Source organism: Nomascus leucogenys, chromosome 5 (assembly GCF_006542625.1).
Source record: "Nomascus leucogenys isolate Asia chromosome 5, Asia_NLE_v1, whole genome shotgun sequence".
Taxonomy (NCBI): domain Eukaryota; kingdom Metazoa; phylum Chordata; class Mammalia; order Primates; family Hylobatidae; genus Nomascus; species Nomascus leucogenys.
In genome coordinates this window covers 47,705,484-47,723,363 of record NC_044385.1, presented here as the reverse complement: position 1 = coordinate 47,723,363, position 17,880 = coordinate 47,705,484, and the positions used below count along the sequence as shown (strand labels likewise).

The window sequence follows — 17,880 nt, the reverse complement described above, 5'->3', positions numbered from 1 at the left end:
GCCATTTGACAGGTGAAGACACTGATGCTCAAATAGACATGCTTGTGTTGCAGCCACGAAGTTGACAGGGGCATGGCCAATCTGGTAGAGTCCTGGGTCATAGTAGGGCCGGAGAAGGGCAGTGTCTTCTTTTTTTTAGCCAGGACCAAACCCATACTCCTAATTTGTGGGCCTTGCAGACACAAGATGAGTCAGGCTTCTTGTGAGTCAGTCTGTTGACAAGCCATTCCTGGCCATTCCTAGCCCATTCAAAATAGAAGGAAGTCCAGGGGAAGGGTATGAGCAGGCCAATTTAATTAGTGTGGGCTCTAAGGTACCTTAAGTTAGCCCTATTAAATTAAACCGCCTAGGGGAAAAAATAACTGTAATTATTTCCTTCTCTCCCCTATCCTTGTATTCCAACTCCCAACCTCCATGCTTCCCTCATTCACGAAACAACCTTTAAAATAGGGACTAGCGCACAGACGCCCATAAACTAGGTCTCAGCGTTCCTTTTTTCTGCCCCTTTCCCCTGTGAACGCTGGGTCCTGGAAGGCAGCAGAGTGAGTCCAGAGGTGTCCGCAGGGCCTGGCTGTACTCTAATTTAGGGAGGTTGTTACATTGAGCAGAATATTATTCCAAAAATGCACCCAGAGTCTCCTTCCTGAACCAATGCAGATCCTTTTGCTGCGGGGCATTTCTTTTAAAAGCCCCTTTTCTCTCTTCTACAGATCAAAATAAGCAAACTTTAATGGTAGGGAATTATTGTTTATTTTGTTGAAATCTAGTTCTGAGTTTTCCTACTTGAAACGTGTTTTCCCCAGGACACTGACCTATCCTTTAATTGTTTGGTGCGAGGCATGTTAGGGGGAGGGGCGTTACTTGTTTATTGGAACAGCGCAGTTAAAAAAAAAAAAAAAAAAATCAACCTAGGCTAACAGTTTCAAGGCTCCCCTAAAGATGTATCCAAACAGGCAGCCAATCAGCGCTTACACAGCTTTTTCTGCTTGACTCTTTTAAAGAGACAGTGCCGACAATGTTTTAACACATTTAAAGAGATCCGCTCTCTAAAAACAGTCTGAAAATGGGGGAGCCTTCCCCTATTTCGCCGGTATCTGGTCTTAAGAGTCTCTAATGAGGGGCACGCAGTGTGTCTTCTGGGTTCTTGGCGTGGGCAGAAAGGAGTCAGCAGCAAATAGCTGGGTCACTCTGCCAGCCCCCCCTCAATTTCCCATTGTACACCTGGGTCACTGACAATGGAAGCTTCCCCTCCCCCTACGCCTGACTCTCGTCCCCCAACTCCCCAGTTTAGCTCCATTTATTTGAAGTTTGCAGATTTCTGTGGCGCGCATTCCGCGTCGCGGGCCGCCCAGGTGACGCCCCCCCATCCCCGAGTGGCACCCTTTCCCGTGGAGAAGCCGAGGGGCTAACTTGCCAGGACTGGCAAACCTTGGAAATTTGGGAGAAATCACTCTCCCTCGTCTTAGTTCAAGTCCCCTGTCCCCAGCCCCCCCGGCTCCCCAAAGCACGCCAAGGGCCATTTTCGCGCGGCTCCACTTTGGGGTTTTCCAAAGTATTTTAATGATCTAGTAAAGGAGCAGCCGCGCGCCTCGGCGCCGGCTCGAGCCGCCCAGCTCTCAGCGTGGAGCCCCGGGCCCGGCGCTTGGAAGCCAGACCGGGCGAGAGTGAGGCCCGAGGGCGGGGCGGGTTGGGGGCCGGGCTGGAGTCTGGGGAGGGGGTCGGGGTCGGAGCCTAGGGGGAGGACAACCGAGAGGGGAGGGCGAGATAAGGGCTGGGCTGGCGCGGGCCGCGGCGGGGGGCGGGGGGGAGCTGAGGGGCAGATAAGAGAGAGGGACGTGGCGGGAGGGAGCGAGCGGCGACCGCTTGGGGGTCTGCGCCCCCTCCCATCGGACGCTGCCGCAGCGCCCCCCAGCCCCTAGTGGTCCCCGCCGCGGGGAGCGCCGGTCAGATCCCCCTTTTCGCTGGGGCGAGGAAACCAGGGTGCCCCCAGCCCGATCCACGTCGCCCCCCGCCCCGGGGACAGAAAGAGAGGCTCGCGCCCCCGAACGCCCCCAGTTCGCCCGCAGGAGCAGGCAGCGGCTCCGCGGAGGCGGCCGCAGCGGGGACTGCCGCGGCCGGCGCTGTCAGGGCGTCCCACTCGGCCGGCCCGGGCCCGCCCCCGCGTGCGCCGATTGGCCGAGGCGACCATCCATCGCGGGACGTTGCCGCCCGCCTCGCTCCCTCGCCCGGGTAGCCACGTTCGGTTGAGCTCCAAGTAGACCAGCGGCGGCGGCGGCGACAGCGGTGCTGGAGGCGCAGAGGGCGGCGCAGGCGGAGCCGGGCGGGCGCGCGAGCGAGCGGAGAGAGGGCGGCCGTGCGGGCGGCGGCGGCGGCGGCACCCCAGGCCGAGCCGGCGCGGAAGGAGTTCCAGGGCGATGGGGCCGCGGCCGGGGCTGACGCTTTGACAGCTGGAAAGAGCGCGGAGCCAGCGCCTGGGGGGGAGGGAGGGGAGCGCGGCGAGGAGAGCGCCAGCGAGCGAGAGAGCGAGCGAGCGCCGGGGAGGGGGCCGGGAGCGAGGGGCAGCTCGGGAGAGCCGGAGCGGTAGCGGCGGCGGCGGCGGCGGCGGCGAGGCTCGGCGCCCTCTTCCCTGTAAACCATGTTTGCCAAAGGCAAAGGCTCGGCGGTGCCCTCGGACGGGCAGGCTCGGGAAAAGTAAGCCCTATTTTGCAAGTGGCGGCCGCGCCGCCGCCGGGCTGCGGGCGGGCGGTGGGAGGCAGGTGGGCGGGCGGGCGGGGGCCGGAGGCTGCTGCGCCCTCGGGTCCCCGGGTCCAGGCGCCGCCTGCCTGGCCCCTTCCCCGAGGCCGCGGCGGGCGGCGTGGGAGAGCCCATTGTTGGGAGCTGGCGGAGGTTGAGCGATCGGGGAAGGGGCGGCGGGGGGAGCCGCCGGAGGGGGTACTTGGTGGCCGTGGCGCGGGCCGGGCGCGGGGGCCCGCGGTGAGTGGTGGGTGAGGTCCCGCCAGCGAGCTTGAACGCTCTCCCCAGCCGGGCGCTCGCCGCGGTGGCCGCACTTTGCCCACCGGGCGCGGGCAGGGGGCGCGTGGCTTCTGCAGCCCCGAAGCCGCCTTTTGTCCGCCCGCGGCGTGAGGAGTGCGTGCCGGGGGCTTTGTTCGGCCGGGAGCGCTCTCCCTTCCCTGCCCTCGGCTTCGTCACCGGCTCCGCGTCCTCGGACGCCGGGCTGGGCAGGGACGGTGACGCCGGCTTGGCCCCAGGCTTGGGGCACAGTTGTTTGGGGGGAGGTGACGAGGGTGGCGCTTTGCTGCCCTCTCCAGAGCGCGCCAAGCACCCGGAGTCCAGAGTCGAGTCTCCTCGGACCTGCAAAGCTGGCGAGAGCGTAGCAAGGAATGGGTCGGGAAAGGCAAGGTGGCTGTGGGGTCGAGTGGCTCGCGAGTTTGAGGACCCTAGGTGGGTTTGCCCGCGACGCCACTTGCAAGTTCAAGTTTGGGGGCTGCTCTCCATCCCTCACTGCTTGAGGTAACGCGATCCCTGGTCCCCACCCCCTAACTGTTCGCACCTGGCGGCCCTGTTTGGGGTGAGCTAGCTGCTCACCTCTGGTCGGGGCCACAATGGGACGGCGCAGACAGGGCTCAAAGCCTGCCGGCAAGGTCCTGGAGAGCGCCGGTGGGATCTGACGCCTTTTCCTCTCTCTCTTTGCCCCCTGCCCACTTTCCAGGTTAGCTTTATACGTCTACGAATATTTACTGCACGTAGGAGCACAGAAATCTGCACAGACCTTCTTATCGGAGGTGAGTGGGACTCCCCCCAGCATCCAATTTCTTGACACCCCCCCTCCCCACTATTCTTAGAGCCTTTGTTTTCAGGAGCAGCCACTGTGGCCACCATTTTGAATTTTTATCACCTTTTGGCATTTATTGTTAGTTGGTCTTCCCAGCCTTTTGGCTCTGAGAAGCCCCCAGCCCGCCCCGTCTCTGCTCCTCTAAGCTGCCTCTGCTCTTATCTTTCCAGATTCGGTGGGAAAAAAACATCACGTTGGGAGAACCGCCTGGGTTTTTGCACTCGTGGTGGTGGTAAGTTTGTGTGATAGTTTTGCATGTGTGTTTGTTTTGTTCTGAGCCCTGGGTCCAAGTGAACAAAGAAGGGAGGCCTGGAGAGGCCCTCCGCCCTGTGGCCCTCCGCGTTGCACAGAGCGGGGCACCTCGAGGCACTCCGGCCCAGCTGGCCAAGGAGGAAAAGGGCAGAAAAGGATGTTACCTAAAGTTCTGGGGGAAAAACGACAAAACCGTCTGTGGTGCTGGGGTAGAAACTCCTTCCTTTTACATCTCATTCTGGGGCTCTAGGCAGGGGGTTTGAAAAAACGTTGGATGATTTTTGTCAATTCTGCATGTTGCTTTAATTAGAGAAGTGGGGGTGGGGCGGCGTGGAGGGGATACCAGGTCTGTTTTACAACTAGCCTGTCCCTTCCTTTTTCTCCTCGGAACTCACAAACTTAAGAGAGGACATTTACTGGGGCTTTTACCAGGCACCCTGAGAAAAAGCAAGAAAGGGTTGCCACTTCCTTTAAAGATACTGATTCAGACTCTGACTGGTCCTTCCTTTCCTCTGGGAGCTCCCCGCCCCCCTCCCCCCACTAAAACCACAAAGTGTTGTTTTACGCAGAACCTTAACTGGTCAGAGTTGACCTCACAGTGTCTGCAGTTAGGGGCTCCCACTCTCTGTGACTCTCTAACCAGGCCTCTGTGTCCTTTGGGTGTGGGGCCACCGCAGGTCTGGTCTCTGTGTTGGGTATACGACAGCCAAGAGGGAGCTTAGGGTCAGCCGGAGCCAGTTGCCCTAAGTATATGACCCGGGTGTTTTGTGGGACTGACTGGTGGCGTCTCTGACATCCTTTTGAAAAAGAAAAGAAAGCAGAGTGGCTTTTGATATTTTGATGAAGTTCAGCAAAGCGGTGTGTCCTGTCTGCTGTCGTTGGGATCTTAGCGGGTTTACCTGCCAGCTCAGGTTACTGTTTTAAGTCTCTTAGAACAGCAGGAGGATGAAGTGTCTGTTCTAACTTGTGCAGAGAAAATGAGTTTTTAATTACTTCTGCCAACCTCGGAACTGCGGGTCTTGGAGGCATTTGTGTGGCGGAAGGATTCCACCTGTAGGAGTGGGTGATAGGCTTTCTGTGGCTGTTTTTGGAGGGAGTGTGTGGATGGGGTTGGCGGCTCTGATCGGCTTGGATCTTGTAGAAACTTAGGTTTATGATTGAAGGTTCCTTAGGCTTATGAGTGAAGGGGCCGGGGAATTTGTAGTGTTAGAAACCTTTAACGTGTGGAGGAGGTAATCAGATGTGTACGGTTCCAGAAGACAGAAAGGAATGTTCTCTAGACCCCCTCTGCAGCTAGTAGAAGTCCTGATTTTCCTGTTATATCCAGAATCTCCTGAAACTTCTCCATCCTTGTCTCAGCCGCAGGAACGTAGAGTCTGTTGTGTTAGGCCCGGGCGGTGGTGGCTTTGAGTGGCTGTGGTACCGTTTGGTAGAAGTTGGTTTGTGCGACTTGACACTGAGCAAATGACCCAGACACTCTTGAGCGGGAGGAAGCAGTGGAGCTTGTCCAGTGAGGGGCAGGCTGCATTATTCACACCTTGAGTGAGATGCTTGTCTGATGACTTGCAGAGCTGGCTGTTTGTGACGAGGACAAGAGCATTGGACCAGGAGTCGGACTTTGGTTTTGGGGCCCACTTTACCCTTTAAGCTTGTTCTGTCCCTGGGCCTCGGGCTCCTGATTTGGAGAGTTTCTTAGGTCCCTTGTTAATGTCAGTGACAATTCCGCGTTTGAATAGGGCTTTATTGGTTGACATAGGACTTGTATGTCTGTTCTCGTTTTAATACAGAATGTTGGAGTGATCATACAAAATCTTTAGTGGGGGGTGAGGCAGGCATTTCTAGGCCTGCTTTCTTCTTTCCCTTTGCTGACAGGTGCTTCTGTGAAGAGGGCCCTCTGCTGCAATGTGAAAGGACTGGATACTTGGCTGTCCATGACCTGTCCTTTGCCTAACTGATTTGTGTTTTTTGGTGCATGGAGGGAGGAGTGGTTCTTGCATTAGAATTCCTTGAGGGAGGGCTTGGGTGGGAGTGGGGTGAGGTGGGAAGGGTGGAGGTGTGGGCTCTGGGATTAAGAACCTGTAAAGTTCCTATTGCCAGAGTCTCCCAAATTGCTGCATATATGAATCATAGTTGTGTTCTGACTTTGGCACTTGAACCTTTTTTAGGATATGCAGCCATTTTGGTTTGGGTGGTAAAAAGGAAACGGATGAGAACAGTATGGATTCTCGTCCACATTGGCGCTCGTCCTCCTAGGGCATCCATGAGTAGGTTCCGCTAACCCCTTTGAGCTTCAGTTGCCCCCTGTGTAAAGTGGAGAGGAAATTGCCTACCTTACAGTATATGGTAGACACAAGTAATACGGGTGTGAGGCATCTGGCACGAAGTAGGTATTTGATATATAAGAACTGTTACTGCCATTACTAATGGCTGGCCTGCCAGAAGAAGTTGGACGTGTTTTGTTTTCTAGGCTGTTTGCCCAGTGAGAGCTGATAAGGTGGGATTGAGCCTTTGGGAGACCTAGTACTGTTAGCGCCATGCATTGTGCACTTGCCGTTGTATACACAAGTAATAATTAGTAACCTGACCTTATTTTATTTTCCTCCTTGCAGTGTATTTTGGGACCTTTACTGTGCAGCTCCTGAAAGGAGAGACACTTGTGAACATTCAAGTGAAGCAAAAGCCTTTCATGATTATGTGAGTAACACATTTTTAATCCTAGCAATAATTATAGGGTTGGATAGCTCTAACTTCTCTAGTACGAAAAGCAAATACACAGCCAGTTGGCAGTGGTCTTTATTTGCTCCTTGCCTTTCTTTCTGTTCCCCTGCCCACCTCTCTGCAGCCCTCCCAATGGTACCCTTCTCCAGCAGTGTTCTAACTTGGTGAACGGTGTTTCATAATGTTGTAATTGTGCAAAATGGTGTCGATATCTATCCGGAGAATTAAATGGTGGTGTACAGGACTCAGAACTATGTGAGACTTATGTTAAGAGTGGACAGTTAGCTGAGAGGGGACTGAGCCTCTTTAGTGTTGGTTTAAGAAGAAATTGTAACAAACAAAAGCCAATAGGAAACTTGTATTTTGGAGTTGAGTGAGAATTTGGTGGAATGGACTCTCTTGCTCTACTTTCCAGAGAGCGATCTTTCAAATTATGGGGTGTGTGTGTGTGTGTGTGTGTGTGTGTGTGTTTGGTGTGGGTGGGCTCATACTGTATCTGCTAAGATGATTTGTACTCTGAGATCCTCAGCTAGTTCATAATCTTGTGGCCCAAATATTCTTGTGAAGATAGTTAACATCATCAGATTGTAGTTCTTTCTACCCTGTTACTCACTTTCTACCTGGATGAGTTTCTTAAGATTTATGAAATTACGAGAGAGTTGTCTGCCATCTATTCATCTCCCATAGCAGTCCCCTTCAGGAAAAACAAACAAACATGGGTTTCAAACCTGGGTTGGAGTCACACTTGATGATCTGATGAAATGGGTTAGGATCTGTCTTGGGGAGATGGAAGAGGATGTGTCTGAAGGTCTTCCAAAGCCTCTGTTTAGTTCTCCTTGCTAGTCCTGTAGACAGTTAAGCATGTCCATATAGCAGGTGATCTAATGGTCTTGCTCTTCTGCGTGCAGTAGGTAGGAATGGTCCTGGGAAACCATGGGTCCTTGGGAGTTGGTTTGCTGAACGTCGTTGGGTCCTACCTGCTTGGCCCAGCCATCTGAGTTCCCTGCATGTGGAGGTGGAAATTGGCTAGGAGACCAGACCCATCTGGTTGTTTCACAAGTGGTCAAATCCCATGATCACCAATGTCTTCATGGTGAAAATTTCTCCTGTAATATGAGGAGTTAGAGACTCAGGTGGTGGCCCACGGTTTTGAGAATGTTCAATGTGATGCAATTTTGTTGTGAATGAAAAGTTAATGTTCTTGGAATGTAACGCTGAGGAAATTGAGCAGTTCTTGTGCCCTCTTCAGGGCTGAAAAAGAGAAGCTGATGAATGGTACTTCTGGTCTGGTAAACTTACATGGTCATGAAAGGGAGAGGTCACCGGTTCACTTATGATGTGGTTCTTCTGGGAAAATCTCATGGTGATGATAAGGTTTCCTGACCTGGATGTTCAGGGAGGCCAAGAGGTACACAGCCATATAAAAATAGTTGGTGAATTTGACCTTTCTACCTAGTAAAAATCTCTGCATGGTTTTTTTCCTAAACCTGTGAACAGCCAACACTGTTGCTAGTTTTTGACTACTATGCAAATAGTTTCATTTTAGAATCTGGGGATGGGTGGGTGTGTCTATTTCAGTCTTTTGATGTAGTATATCTATGCTATTTTTTTGCCTGTACCTTTCAGAGAAGTTAATGATTTTAACCAAGTTCGGTGCTCTATAAATTTGAGAGTCTTTGGCAACTTGTGGTGTAGTCTCCCATCTTGAAACAATATGGCGGCCGTGAAAGTTTGCACATGGGTTTGCTTTCAGTAATTTGCTGAGGAATGGCAGTAGAATTGTATAGAGATCACTGAGGTTGGCGTTGACATTTAGAAGATGCTATTAAGAGATGAGGTCACCCTCATTGAGGCCTACACTTCATATGTGTGGGGTGTAAAAACCTTTTTTCCTGAATTGGGCTCCACCTGGTATCATGTGGCCTGAGAGTCAGAGCATGTGGGAGGAGGGATGGAGTGATGAATGGGGATTATGAAGGAGTTAAGGGATAGCATTGAGTTGGAGGGGTGACAGCAGAGAAACAAGTGGAAAACTAAGAAGAACTTGAGAAAATTAGGAAAAGGAACCCACTTTTCTCTTTGTCTTTCTCAAGTCTTCATCTAGTCTCTCCCTTCTTGTGGCTACAGTCTAGTTAACCTTCATTCTTTCTTGCTAGAATGATTGCAGTAGCTTCTTGCTGACTCCTGTCTCTTGCCTGGAATGCATGCCTCTCTTACCCAGTCAGATCCTATTCATCTTTTAAGACCTCCTTCTTGGAGGAACTATGAGATAGTTTTCTGCATTCTCTGATCACCACTTCATCTCCATATCTATAAAAACCATCTATACAAAGCCTCTGTTGGCAGCTTTCCATGTGCCAGGCCACTCTGCTAACTGCTGTGGGTTCAGTCCCTCATATCCTGCCAGAGACCCGATGAAAGAAGGCTTGTCGTTCACTCCATTTTGCAGATGAAGCAGCTGAGGCACACAGTGGTTAATTCCCAGCTGGGAAGTGGTAGTTAGAATGCACACACATGGAGTCATGACAGACTCTGGAATGGGTGTTTCTAACACCCATGGCTTGGCCCTGCAGGCCCATGGCAAGTACCATTTGTTGGTACTATTCCACCTAACTTCTCACTTAGGGTTGTCTTTCTGGCGACAGCCTATTAATTTTTTCCATGGTTGAGACCGTGAACTATTCATCTCTGTAGCTCCCACAGTACCTTCCATGTAGCAGGCACACACGCTGATTGTATGAAGGAGTTAGGTAAGAATGAGTAAGTCACTTGGGGTCAGTGAGCCTTGGATGGTGTTCTTTTAGAGACATAATTGTTGCGGGTGCTCTTGAACAAGGTGATTTTGAAGTCAATTAACTAGTTGCCTTAACTCCTTTTTAGAAAATCAAATAGAGTGTAAATAAGTGTCTGTTGACTGACTTTCTGTTTTCTATCAAGGAGATCCAGAGATTCTCAGGGTGTGGGGAGTTTGTGCAGCCCGGATACCAGACCCGTCTTCGGTGGGTAGGAAGTGCTCACAGAGGCAACGGGAGCATTGGGGGAACTCATGTCTGGAGTGGACTTTTCTGATAAATTGGTTTGCATTAAATCAGAAGAGGTCCCCCGGGTCATGGGAGGAGGGTCACGGTCCCATTTTAATTTCCTTGCTGTTACCCTCAGGCCAGAGCGGTGCATCTCAGAGGGTTGACAAAAGCCCATGGGATCCCACTGGGGCATCTCTTTGGGTTCTCTTAGACACTGTTGTCTGGGTCTTGACCTTTTGTAGAGTGGACACTTTCAGCTGCATGAGTGTCTCTTACTGTGCGCCCAGTGGTGTCCTGGCCACCTTCTCCGCTTTGACTTTTCTCCAGGGTGGACCTGCAGGGAAGTGTCTTTGGTGCCTTCTCAAACAACAAGCAATCCTTTTTCTTCATGTGGTAGCTAATTTTGTGTTTTCCTTTTGGTGTCAAGAAATGAGTGGAATTTGGAAGGCCAAGAAATGAGTGGCCTTTGAGCCAAAGAGACTAGAGAATAGCGATGGATTCTTACACCACACATACCTGCTGTACTTTTTTATAACGTGTTTTCATGTGTGTGATTGTGGCTGGGCTTTGCAGCTGCCTTGTCGGTTGGGTTTTGTTATAAAATCTCACTCCCATTTTACAGATGAGGAAACTGAACCCTAGAGTTTAGGTGGCTTGCCCAAGGGCAGGCAGCCAGATGTTGGCAGAGCTGAGACTAGAAATCCTCCATCTTTCTAGTTCTGCCTCTCAGCTTTTATTGACACTTATTTGATAGAGAATCCCTGCAAAACAGAGGGGAGGTATTTGCAGTTGACCTGAAGCATACCTGGCACCGGGTATGCTGGTTGGTGCCCCCCGACATGTTCACTGAAGAAATGAACTTAACAGAATTGAACGGAAGCCCCTACGAGGTGAATTGCGGAGTCGCTGGCAGAGGCGAGACCTGAACTCTGGGAAGGGGGTTTGTTGTGGTGCAGCGGCTCTTAACCTCTGGCAGGGAAAATATGATAAAAGCTATGGACAGTATTTCCAGAAAGCCCTCATAAAGGGGACTTTGTGCATGGTTTCAGGAGGTTCATGGACAGCTGCTCTAACCCCAGGCCCCTCTGATTCCCAGTGAAGAACTTTGGGAGTGAAATGGACATGGAGTTCCATGACCTTGATGAATTTTCCTTGCTTGCCTCAGTTTCCTTCCTCTGAAGACCTGAGTTCCCTTTCATCTTGGCTGTTGTGTGCTCCACCTCAGTGAGGCTGGCTCCCTGGCCCTGTCCTCCCACCCCAGCAAGACTCTCCTCTCCCACCCCAGCAAGACACTGCTGACTCCTGCCTCAGCAGAGGGGAGACTTTGCCTTGAGGAGGGTTGGTTAAAGTAGGAAAGTGCCCCAGAGTCGTGGGCGTGGGCAGGCGCTGAGGTATTTGTGGCTGTGTGGCAGGGGTCCAGCGTCCTTGGTGGGTTTGAAATAGCAAAGTGATATTTGAGAGGGCTCTCCTTGGATGTGCTGAGCTGAGGTTCCTGCCAGGCAGGGAGTGTCCATGCCTGCCAGAACCCTTTCGGGGGAGGGGGACGAGAGGGTGGCAGTGCAGGCTGGAATAGGTGGAGAAGGCCTGCAGCTGGGCTGCAAAGAGCTGGGGGAGTGTGCTGCCCTGTGATAAGCCAGGCTAGCTATCTGCCCAGAGGTCCTGGCAAGTTCACGGCGTTGCCTTTGGCTCTGACCCTTGGCACCCTTGTGTGGCAGATTAAAAACACAAAACACACACACTTTTTTTTCCCTTCTCCCCCATTCCCCTTGGAGCACAGGCTTTGGGTTGCGGCCCCTCTTTAAGCTCCCGCCCTGTTTTCTGCAATTCCTCTTAACCCCAGAGGCTGCCAGACTCCTCCATCGGTAGCTAATTAAACATTAAATGAGAAACTGGAGTTGCATTTTGCCAGAACCCGAGCAGTGCAGCCACCTTAATGGGTTTCGAGTGGCGGCAAGACCCCAAATTGCAAATCCTTGCCCTTTATTTCAAGGCAGGAGGTGGGGCGGGGGGAGTGGTGGGGACCCAAACAAAGTTTTTGGCAGTGGTCACTTCATTTGAACTCCCGGACCAGCAGTGTGCACCAGTCTTTCGCATAATGCCATCTTTGTTAGCTAAGCATTTGCAAACTTGGACCAAGAGTTAGCTCTGTGCCAGACAGCACTCAGAGGGAGCTGGGAGACACCCAGCTCTCCCCACAGTTCCTTAGGTCGTCTCTATTTTGTGAGGGAGGCAGGGTCTCGAGTGGGGAACCCCAGTCAAGGGTGCCTGGCCCCCTTCCCACGGCTTCCCTGCCTCTGTGTGTGAGTGTGTGTGGTTAAGCCTTAACAGGGAGAAGTGGCAGGGAGGTGTGTGTGCTTGGGGGTCTGTCAGCCAAGATAACGGAAATGTTACACTAGCTGTAGCCTTTATAATAGTATCTGAGGGTTTAGAGTATTTAGAAAAATTAATCTTTTTTAGCTTGGTAATAATTCTGACCACGGCACAAGTGCATTAGACGATTCACATAAACTTCTTTAATACATGTTGCTGGGAGCTCTTAGAGCAAATAGACAATCATGACTGTTTGTTTTTGATTCGCTGGGGTAATGGGTTTTGTTTTGTTTTGTTTTGTTTTTCTGAGATGGAGTCTCACTCTGTCGCCCAGGCTGGAGTGCAATGGCGTGATCTCGGCTCACTGCAACCTCTGCCTCCCGGGTTCAAGTGATTCTCCTGCCTCAGCCTCCTGAGTAGCTGGGATTCCAGGCGCGTGCCACCACACCCAGCTAATTTTTTGTATTTTTAGTAGAGACGGGGTTTCGCCATCTTGGCCAGGCTGGTCTCGAACTCCTGACATTGTGATCTGACTGCCTCAGCCTCCCAAAGTGCTGGAATTGCAGGCGTGAGCCACCGTGCCTGGCCGGTAATGGGGTTTTTTGTAGCCTTGGCAAGATGAGTTTTAGCAGTGTTTCTGTCTGTGTTCTGCATTTCTTTTCCTGGGTTTTGAATCCTCTGGATTTTAAAGGGTTTGGGTTCTGACTGGTGGCTTGGACTCCCATGTGAATTCTAGTCTCCACTCTGTCATTTCTTGGCTGGAAATGGTCAGGGATCCTCATTTCCTGCCTGGGAGCCTCAGTTTTCCCATCTGTAGAATGGGGGAATGCTGATTCCTTTGCATAGTGGTTGTGAGGGTTAAGTAATATAGTCCAGTCATCCGTTAGTATCCAGGGAGGATTGATTCTAAACCCCCCGCCGCCCATCCCTGCTGTCATGTCTCACCCCTGCACCCCCTCAAGGGGCAGAGCTGGCAGTCCTGTCACAGACTGGTACTGATAAATGCGTCCCTGAGATGTCGGTGCCTCTTATCTGTATTGGGCAGAATGGTCCTGTCCCACTCCTGCATGTGGCCACTGCATGGCTAAATGGTAAGGCCCAGAAGGCACGCAACTTGGCATCAGTAGGAATCTAGATTTGCATTTCAGCTTCATGTCCTTGTTAGCTGTGGGGGCCTTCGTTTCTCAAGGTCCATCTCTTTACTGTAAAATAGGCTCAAGGGTTGTCCTGGCACAGCCCACCATGGGGACGGCCTTGAGAGAGGCATGGAAAGCTGTCCAGGGAAAGTTGGTTATGCTGTGAAATCTTGTGTCATTGTTGACGGGGATGAAATGAGGAGGCTTGCACTATTCTCTTTGGTACGTATCCTGCCCTGGCAGGTGCTCAGACTGTGCCTGATTTTTTTTATCGTATGAGGGAATCGCCTTTTATTGTATGTGGGAATCCCTCAAAAGGGATTCCCACATATAAAAAAAAAAAAAAAAAAAAGGAGCCTTAAGGAGACAGTGAGCTTGAGAAGGGAAGTGTCAGCCATGGCAGGTCCATGGGAAGCTGGTTCTGGCCACGTTGGCTTCTTTTTCTTTTGACTTCCTGGGGTGACCCTGAGGCCTTGATCAGTCGGCCCCCAGACCAGGAGAATAAGACAGTACCGTATTTTGAGGTTCCCAAGCTCCTACTATGCTCACTGTCTAGTTGAAGAGACAGGTGCAGTCCAGGATGAGATGTGGGCTTAAAAAGAATTGTGTGGAATGATCTTGTTTTTCTAAGAGACCAAGATACAGTCAGTGTGGAGTTGGGGGGGGTGCGGTGGGGGGAGGTAAACAGTCCCACCCCTGTGTTGTAACGAAATATATATTTATCCTAGATATAAATAGCAGGATTGCAGGTGATGGAACTAGTGTCTTTCAAGTAGCTGAAGAAACACGCCCAGAGGGAAAGGTGCCCTGTGTGAAGTTTCCAGTAGAACTCAAACTTGCAAGCCTAATCCATAGTCCAGGATGCTTTCTTTCCTTTGCCTTGTTGCAGTTACAAGCTGTGCAAACATGGGCCCCTTAAGTAACCTCTGAGCCTCAACTTCCTTGGGTGGAAAATGGGGTTAATAAAGTATACCAGGCAGGGCGCAGTGGCTCATGCCTGTAATCCCAACACCTTGGGAGGCTGAGGCAGGTGAATACTTGAGGTCAGGAATTAGAGACCAGCCTGGCCAACATGGTGAAACCCTGTCTTTACTAAGAATAGAAAAATTAGCCGGACGTGGTGGTGGGCGCCTGTAGTCCCAGCTACTCTGGAGGCTGAGGCAGGAGAATAGTTTGAACCCGGGAGGTGGAGGTTGCAGTGAGCCAAGGTTACATCACTGCACTCCAGCCTAGGTGATAGAGCGAGACTCAGTCTCAAAAAAATAAAAAATAAAGTATAGCTTTATAAGGTCATAAAGATTATTTACACACATACACACCATATGTAATAGTGCCTAGCACAGTGCAAGTTCTGCATAAATGTGTGCTGTCATTTTTCTTTTTTAAATTTATTTTTAATGTTTTGTAGAGACGTGTTCTTGCTTTGTTGCGTAGGCTGGTCTTGAATTTCTGGCTTCAAAGGATCCTACTGTCAGGGCCTCTCAAAGTGCTGGGATTATAGGCGTGAGCCACTACACCCGGCCTGTGCTGTCATTTTTCTTACCTCACTTCCGGCCTGGTCTGAGTCCTGGCTTCCTGATGGGCAGTGGTCTCAGTGATTGATAACAAGGGGCCAGCAGAATGACGCTGGGGTGAGAGATGGGTGCCTGTGTGAGAGAAGTGTGAACCATCATGGGCTAGCTCACCTGTTGATCAGCTTTCTGGATCCCTGGGTTTCAGGTACCCTTGGGGGACTGTGGGGGCAAGTCACATTATGTTCTCCCCGCCCCAGTGATTGGAGGAGCAAGTCACATATGCAGCTTCCAAACCAGCGCTGGTGCTTGTGAGGATGAGAAAAGAGTGGACACACAGATGCTCCTGGCCTGTGCCTGGCCTGAAGTTGCCCCATCACTGTCCATTTTCTCCTGTCGTAGTGACTTCTCATTTTCTAGGAATCTGGAACAGGTGCTTTCCCCAGCCACTTTGGCCTCTTCACCATGATTCCCACTTGGTATCGTACCACCTGAGAGGGTTTTTTCCTCCCCTGCCAACTATTCTTCTGTAGAGCCAGTGCTAGCCTGGAATGTGGCTGCCTCCACCAGGCCTGCCAGGACGACTCCTATGGGAAGACATCCCTCTTCTGGTTTTTCCCCAGGAACTAACTCTGTAACTCTCTTAGTCGTTTGTTACTAGCTGCCTGGAAGGAGAGTTATTTCAGTTAAGGTTGTGTCTCTTCCTTCCCCTTTCTGGAATGAAAGCTCCTTGAGGGGAGGAACTTTACTTGCCCTTTCTGCCACCCCATTCCTGGGGCCTGTTGCCAGTCTTGAATGCGTTCTGGGGTCGGTGAGCAAGGCTCTGAGCCTTGAGAAGTGAGAAGGATTTGATTCCTGCCCAGGCATCAAGTGTGTTAAGTACTCGTTTTAATGAAGATGGACAAGGGGCACATGGTGCAGCATTGTTTGTAAACTGTGAGCTGTGACCCATTAGTACATCATGAAACCAACTTAGTGGGTCATGACTGGTAATTACCAAAAAAGAAACAACCGTATTACACAGAGTAAACACAAGTATTGTTTCCGGAAATGTCTGTTTTCAGTGATTTATGTGTGCATATAAAAGTATGTGTGCCCTGGGTTTGTGGTGTAGTATTTGCCTTTTTTGTGGGCTGAACGCAAAGTCAGAAGGCCACTGTCCCAGAGACAGCTGAGACTGAATCTTAGTTCCTGCAAGTTAAGTGACTTGGGTCAAGTGACAAACAATTGCTGAGCCTCAGTTTCCAGATCTGTACTAGAAGGAAATGATCCATACCTTAGAGAGTTCTCAGGGAATTGTCCCCCCACCATATCTTGTGCTTGCAGAGTGGTGCCTGGCGGGCACTTGGTACCTTTGTCCCTGTAGTTTGCTGCCATAGTCTTAGTGCATTGAACGCACAGAAAGTCCCAACAGATGCTTGTTGAAGGCAGTGTAAGCAACAGCTCCCATTGGAGGGAGTGGGGCTGCGGCCTGGACCACTGTGGAGTGGGCGTGGGAGGAGAGGGTCTGAGAGCGCAGGGACACTCTTAATAGCGGAGTCCATGTGGCTCTCTAGGCAAAGCTGGAGAAGTTTGCAGCCTGTCCCTGCTGCCTGGCTGTGGGGCAGCTCCTCCTGCCTGTCTGTGATTGAGGTGGGGGGGGGGGCGGTCCCTTGCCCCCCTGTGGAGCTTGTGTCTGAACAGGGCTCAGGCAGTGGCAGTAGTGAGAATAGGTCGTAAGGCATCCTGTCTGACCGAGGTTGACCCGGCCTCCCAAATTCCCTGTCCCCTCCTGGTGACAGCTGTTTGCACAGCTTCCAGGGCAGGTTTTGTGTCCCATGCTCTTTGTGTGTTTGGGTGAAGCGCCTGACATTTCACTTCTGTTTCACAGTCCTCTGACCTTAAGAAGCACGACTGCTCCCTGGGGCCGCTGCCTGAGGTTTTCCTCTGATCCTTCTTTCCCAGGCACAAAAGGCTGTTTGAGAGAGAAGGCAGTGGGGGGGGGAGCAGGCCTCTCCCACATTCCGGGATACTGCTGCAGCACTTTGAGCTCTGAGAGGGGCAGAGCGTAGCTTTACAGACCGGATGGAAATAGCAGATGGTTGGTGGGCAGTTATTGCCCGGCGCCCGCTGCCTGCCGGGCTTCGCCGTTAGATGCAGTGTTGTGGGCCGTACATGGGATTTGGACTTGGATGACCAAGGTACAAGATCTGATTCTTTCAGATGGCCTTGGGTAGGTTGTCTGGTATCTGCAAAATGATAGGAAACAGTGGCCAGCTTTTTTCTGCCCCTCCAGCTTTTTCGAAGTTGGGTGAGAGCATGTGAAAATGCTTTGTGAGTTGTGGTCCCCTTTGAGAAGGCTGTTTCAGATGTGCAAGAAGAAGGAGACGCTCAGTTTCCAGATGGGGACACTGAGGCTGGTGACACAGCAAGCCTGGGGCCACCACTGACTTGAGAAAACCTCCACCTAAGAGGCTGGCGCCCGTGTCTGTGTCTGTGCCATCCTTTAGGAATTTTGCAGCTTTCTTTGGGAGAGGCTGAGAGCTTCCTGTGGCTTTGGCCATCCAGCCAGGGCTGAGGGGGCAGATGGCCCAGTGGGCAGGCCTGGTGCCGGGCGTGTGCGCACTGCCGGTCTTTGCTCGCCGGCTTTTAGAAGGCTTCCAGTAGAAAATGTTATCCTCTCTCTGGAGGCTCTTCCTCTTGGCAGCGCCGCCCGCCTGCCGGCCAGATCCCACTCGGAGCCGGCTTGTGTTACGGGCGGCGGCCCTGGCCCACAGCTCCGGGCAGGGCTCTCCACGATCTCCACGCTGGTGAGCCGCTTCAGAAGGGGATTTTACAGCATGACAGGGAATTTCAGCCACCACGTTATCTCCGAATTGGCCAATTGATGGTTTCAGCAGAGCATTTCAGCATCGGGGAAGCCAATACAATTTGAGTTAGTTGTGATGGCTGCCACTTTAAATACCGCAGTGAATTTCTGTCAGCGAGCTAATGCGTGGAATAGGGAATTGCAGAAAACTTGATCATCAGAGTGCTTCAGTCGATTCTGACCCCAAGCTACAGAAAATGAACTTAAATCTAGTTGACTGTCGCCACATACTTTCTTTGGTGTTATTTTG

General features: G+C 51.7%; 1 protein-coding gene across 5 annotated transcripts in view; it reads left to right on the top strand.

The window, feature by feature from the left end:
• Positions 1-1,579: 1,579 nt before the first annotated feature.
• Positions 1,580-17,880, top strand: part of SSBP3 (single stranded DNA binding protein 3) — a 182,298-nt gene continuing 165,997 nt past the window's right edge. For 2 of the 5 annotated variants that reach the window (XM_030813023.1, XM_030813026.1), the window contains exons 1-4: positions 2,261-2,691; positions 3,710-3,782; positions 4,003-4,064; positions 6,694-6,778. In XM_030813023.1, coding sequence (XP_030668883.1) covers positions 2,636-2,691; positions 3,710-3,782; positions 4,003-4,064; positions 6,694-6,778 — 276 coding nt within the window. In that variant the 5' untranslated portion in view covers positions 2,261-2,635. Of the gene's footprint in view, positions 1,665-2,260; positions 2,692-3,709; positions 3,783-4,002; positions 4,065-6,693; positions 6,779-17,880 lie in introns of those variants that run through there. The other 3 variants (XM_030813027.1, XM_030813024.1, XM_030813028.1) reach the window with 2 other exon arrangements.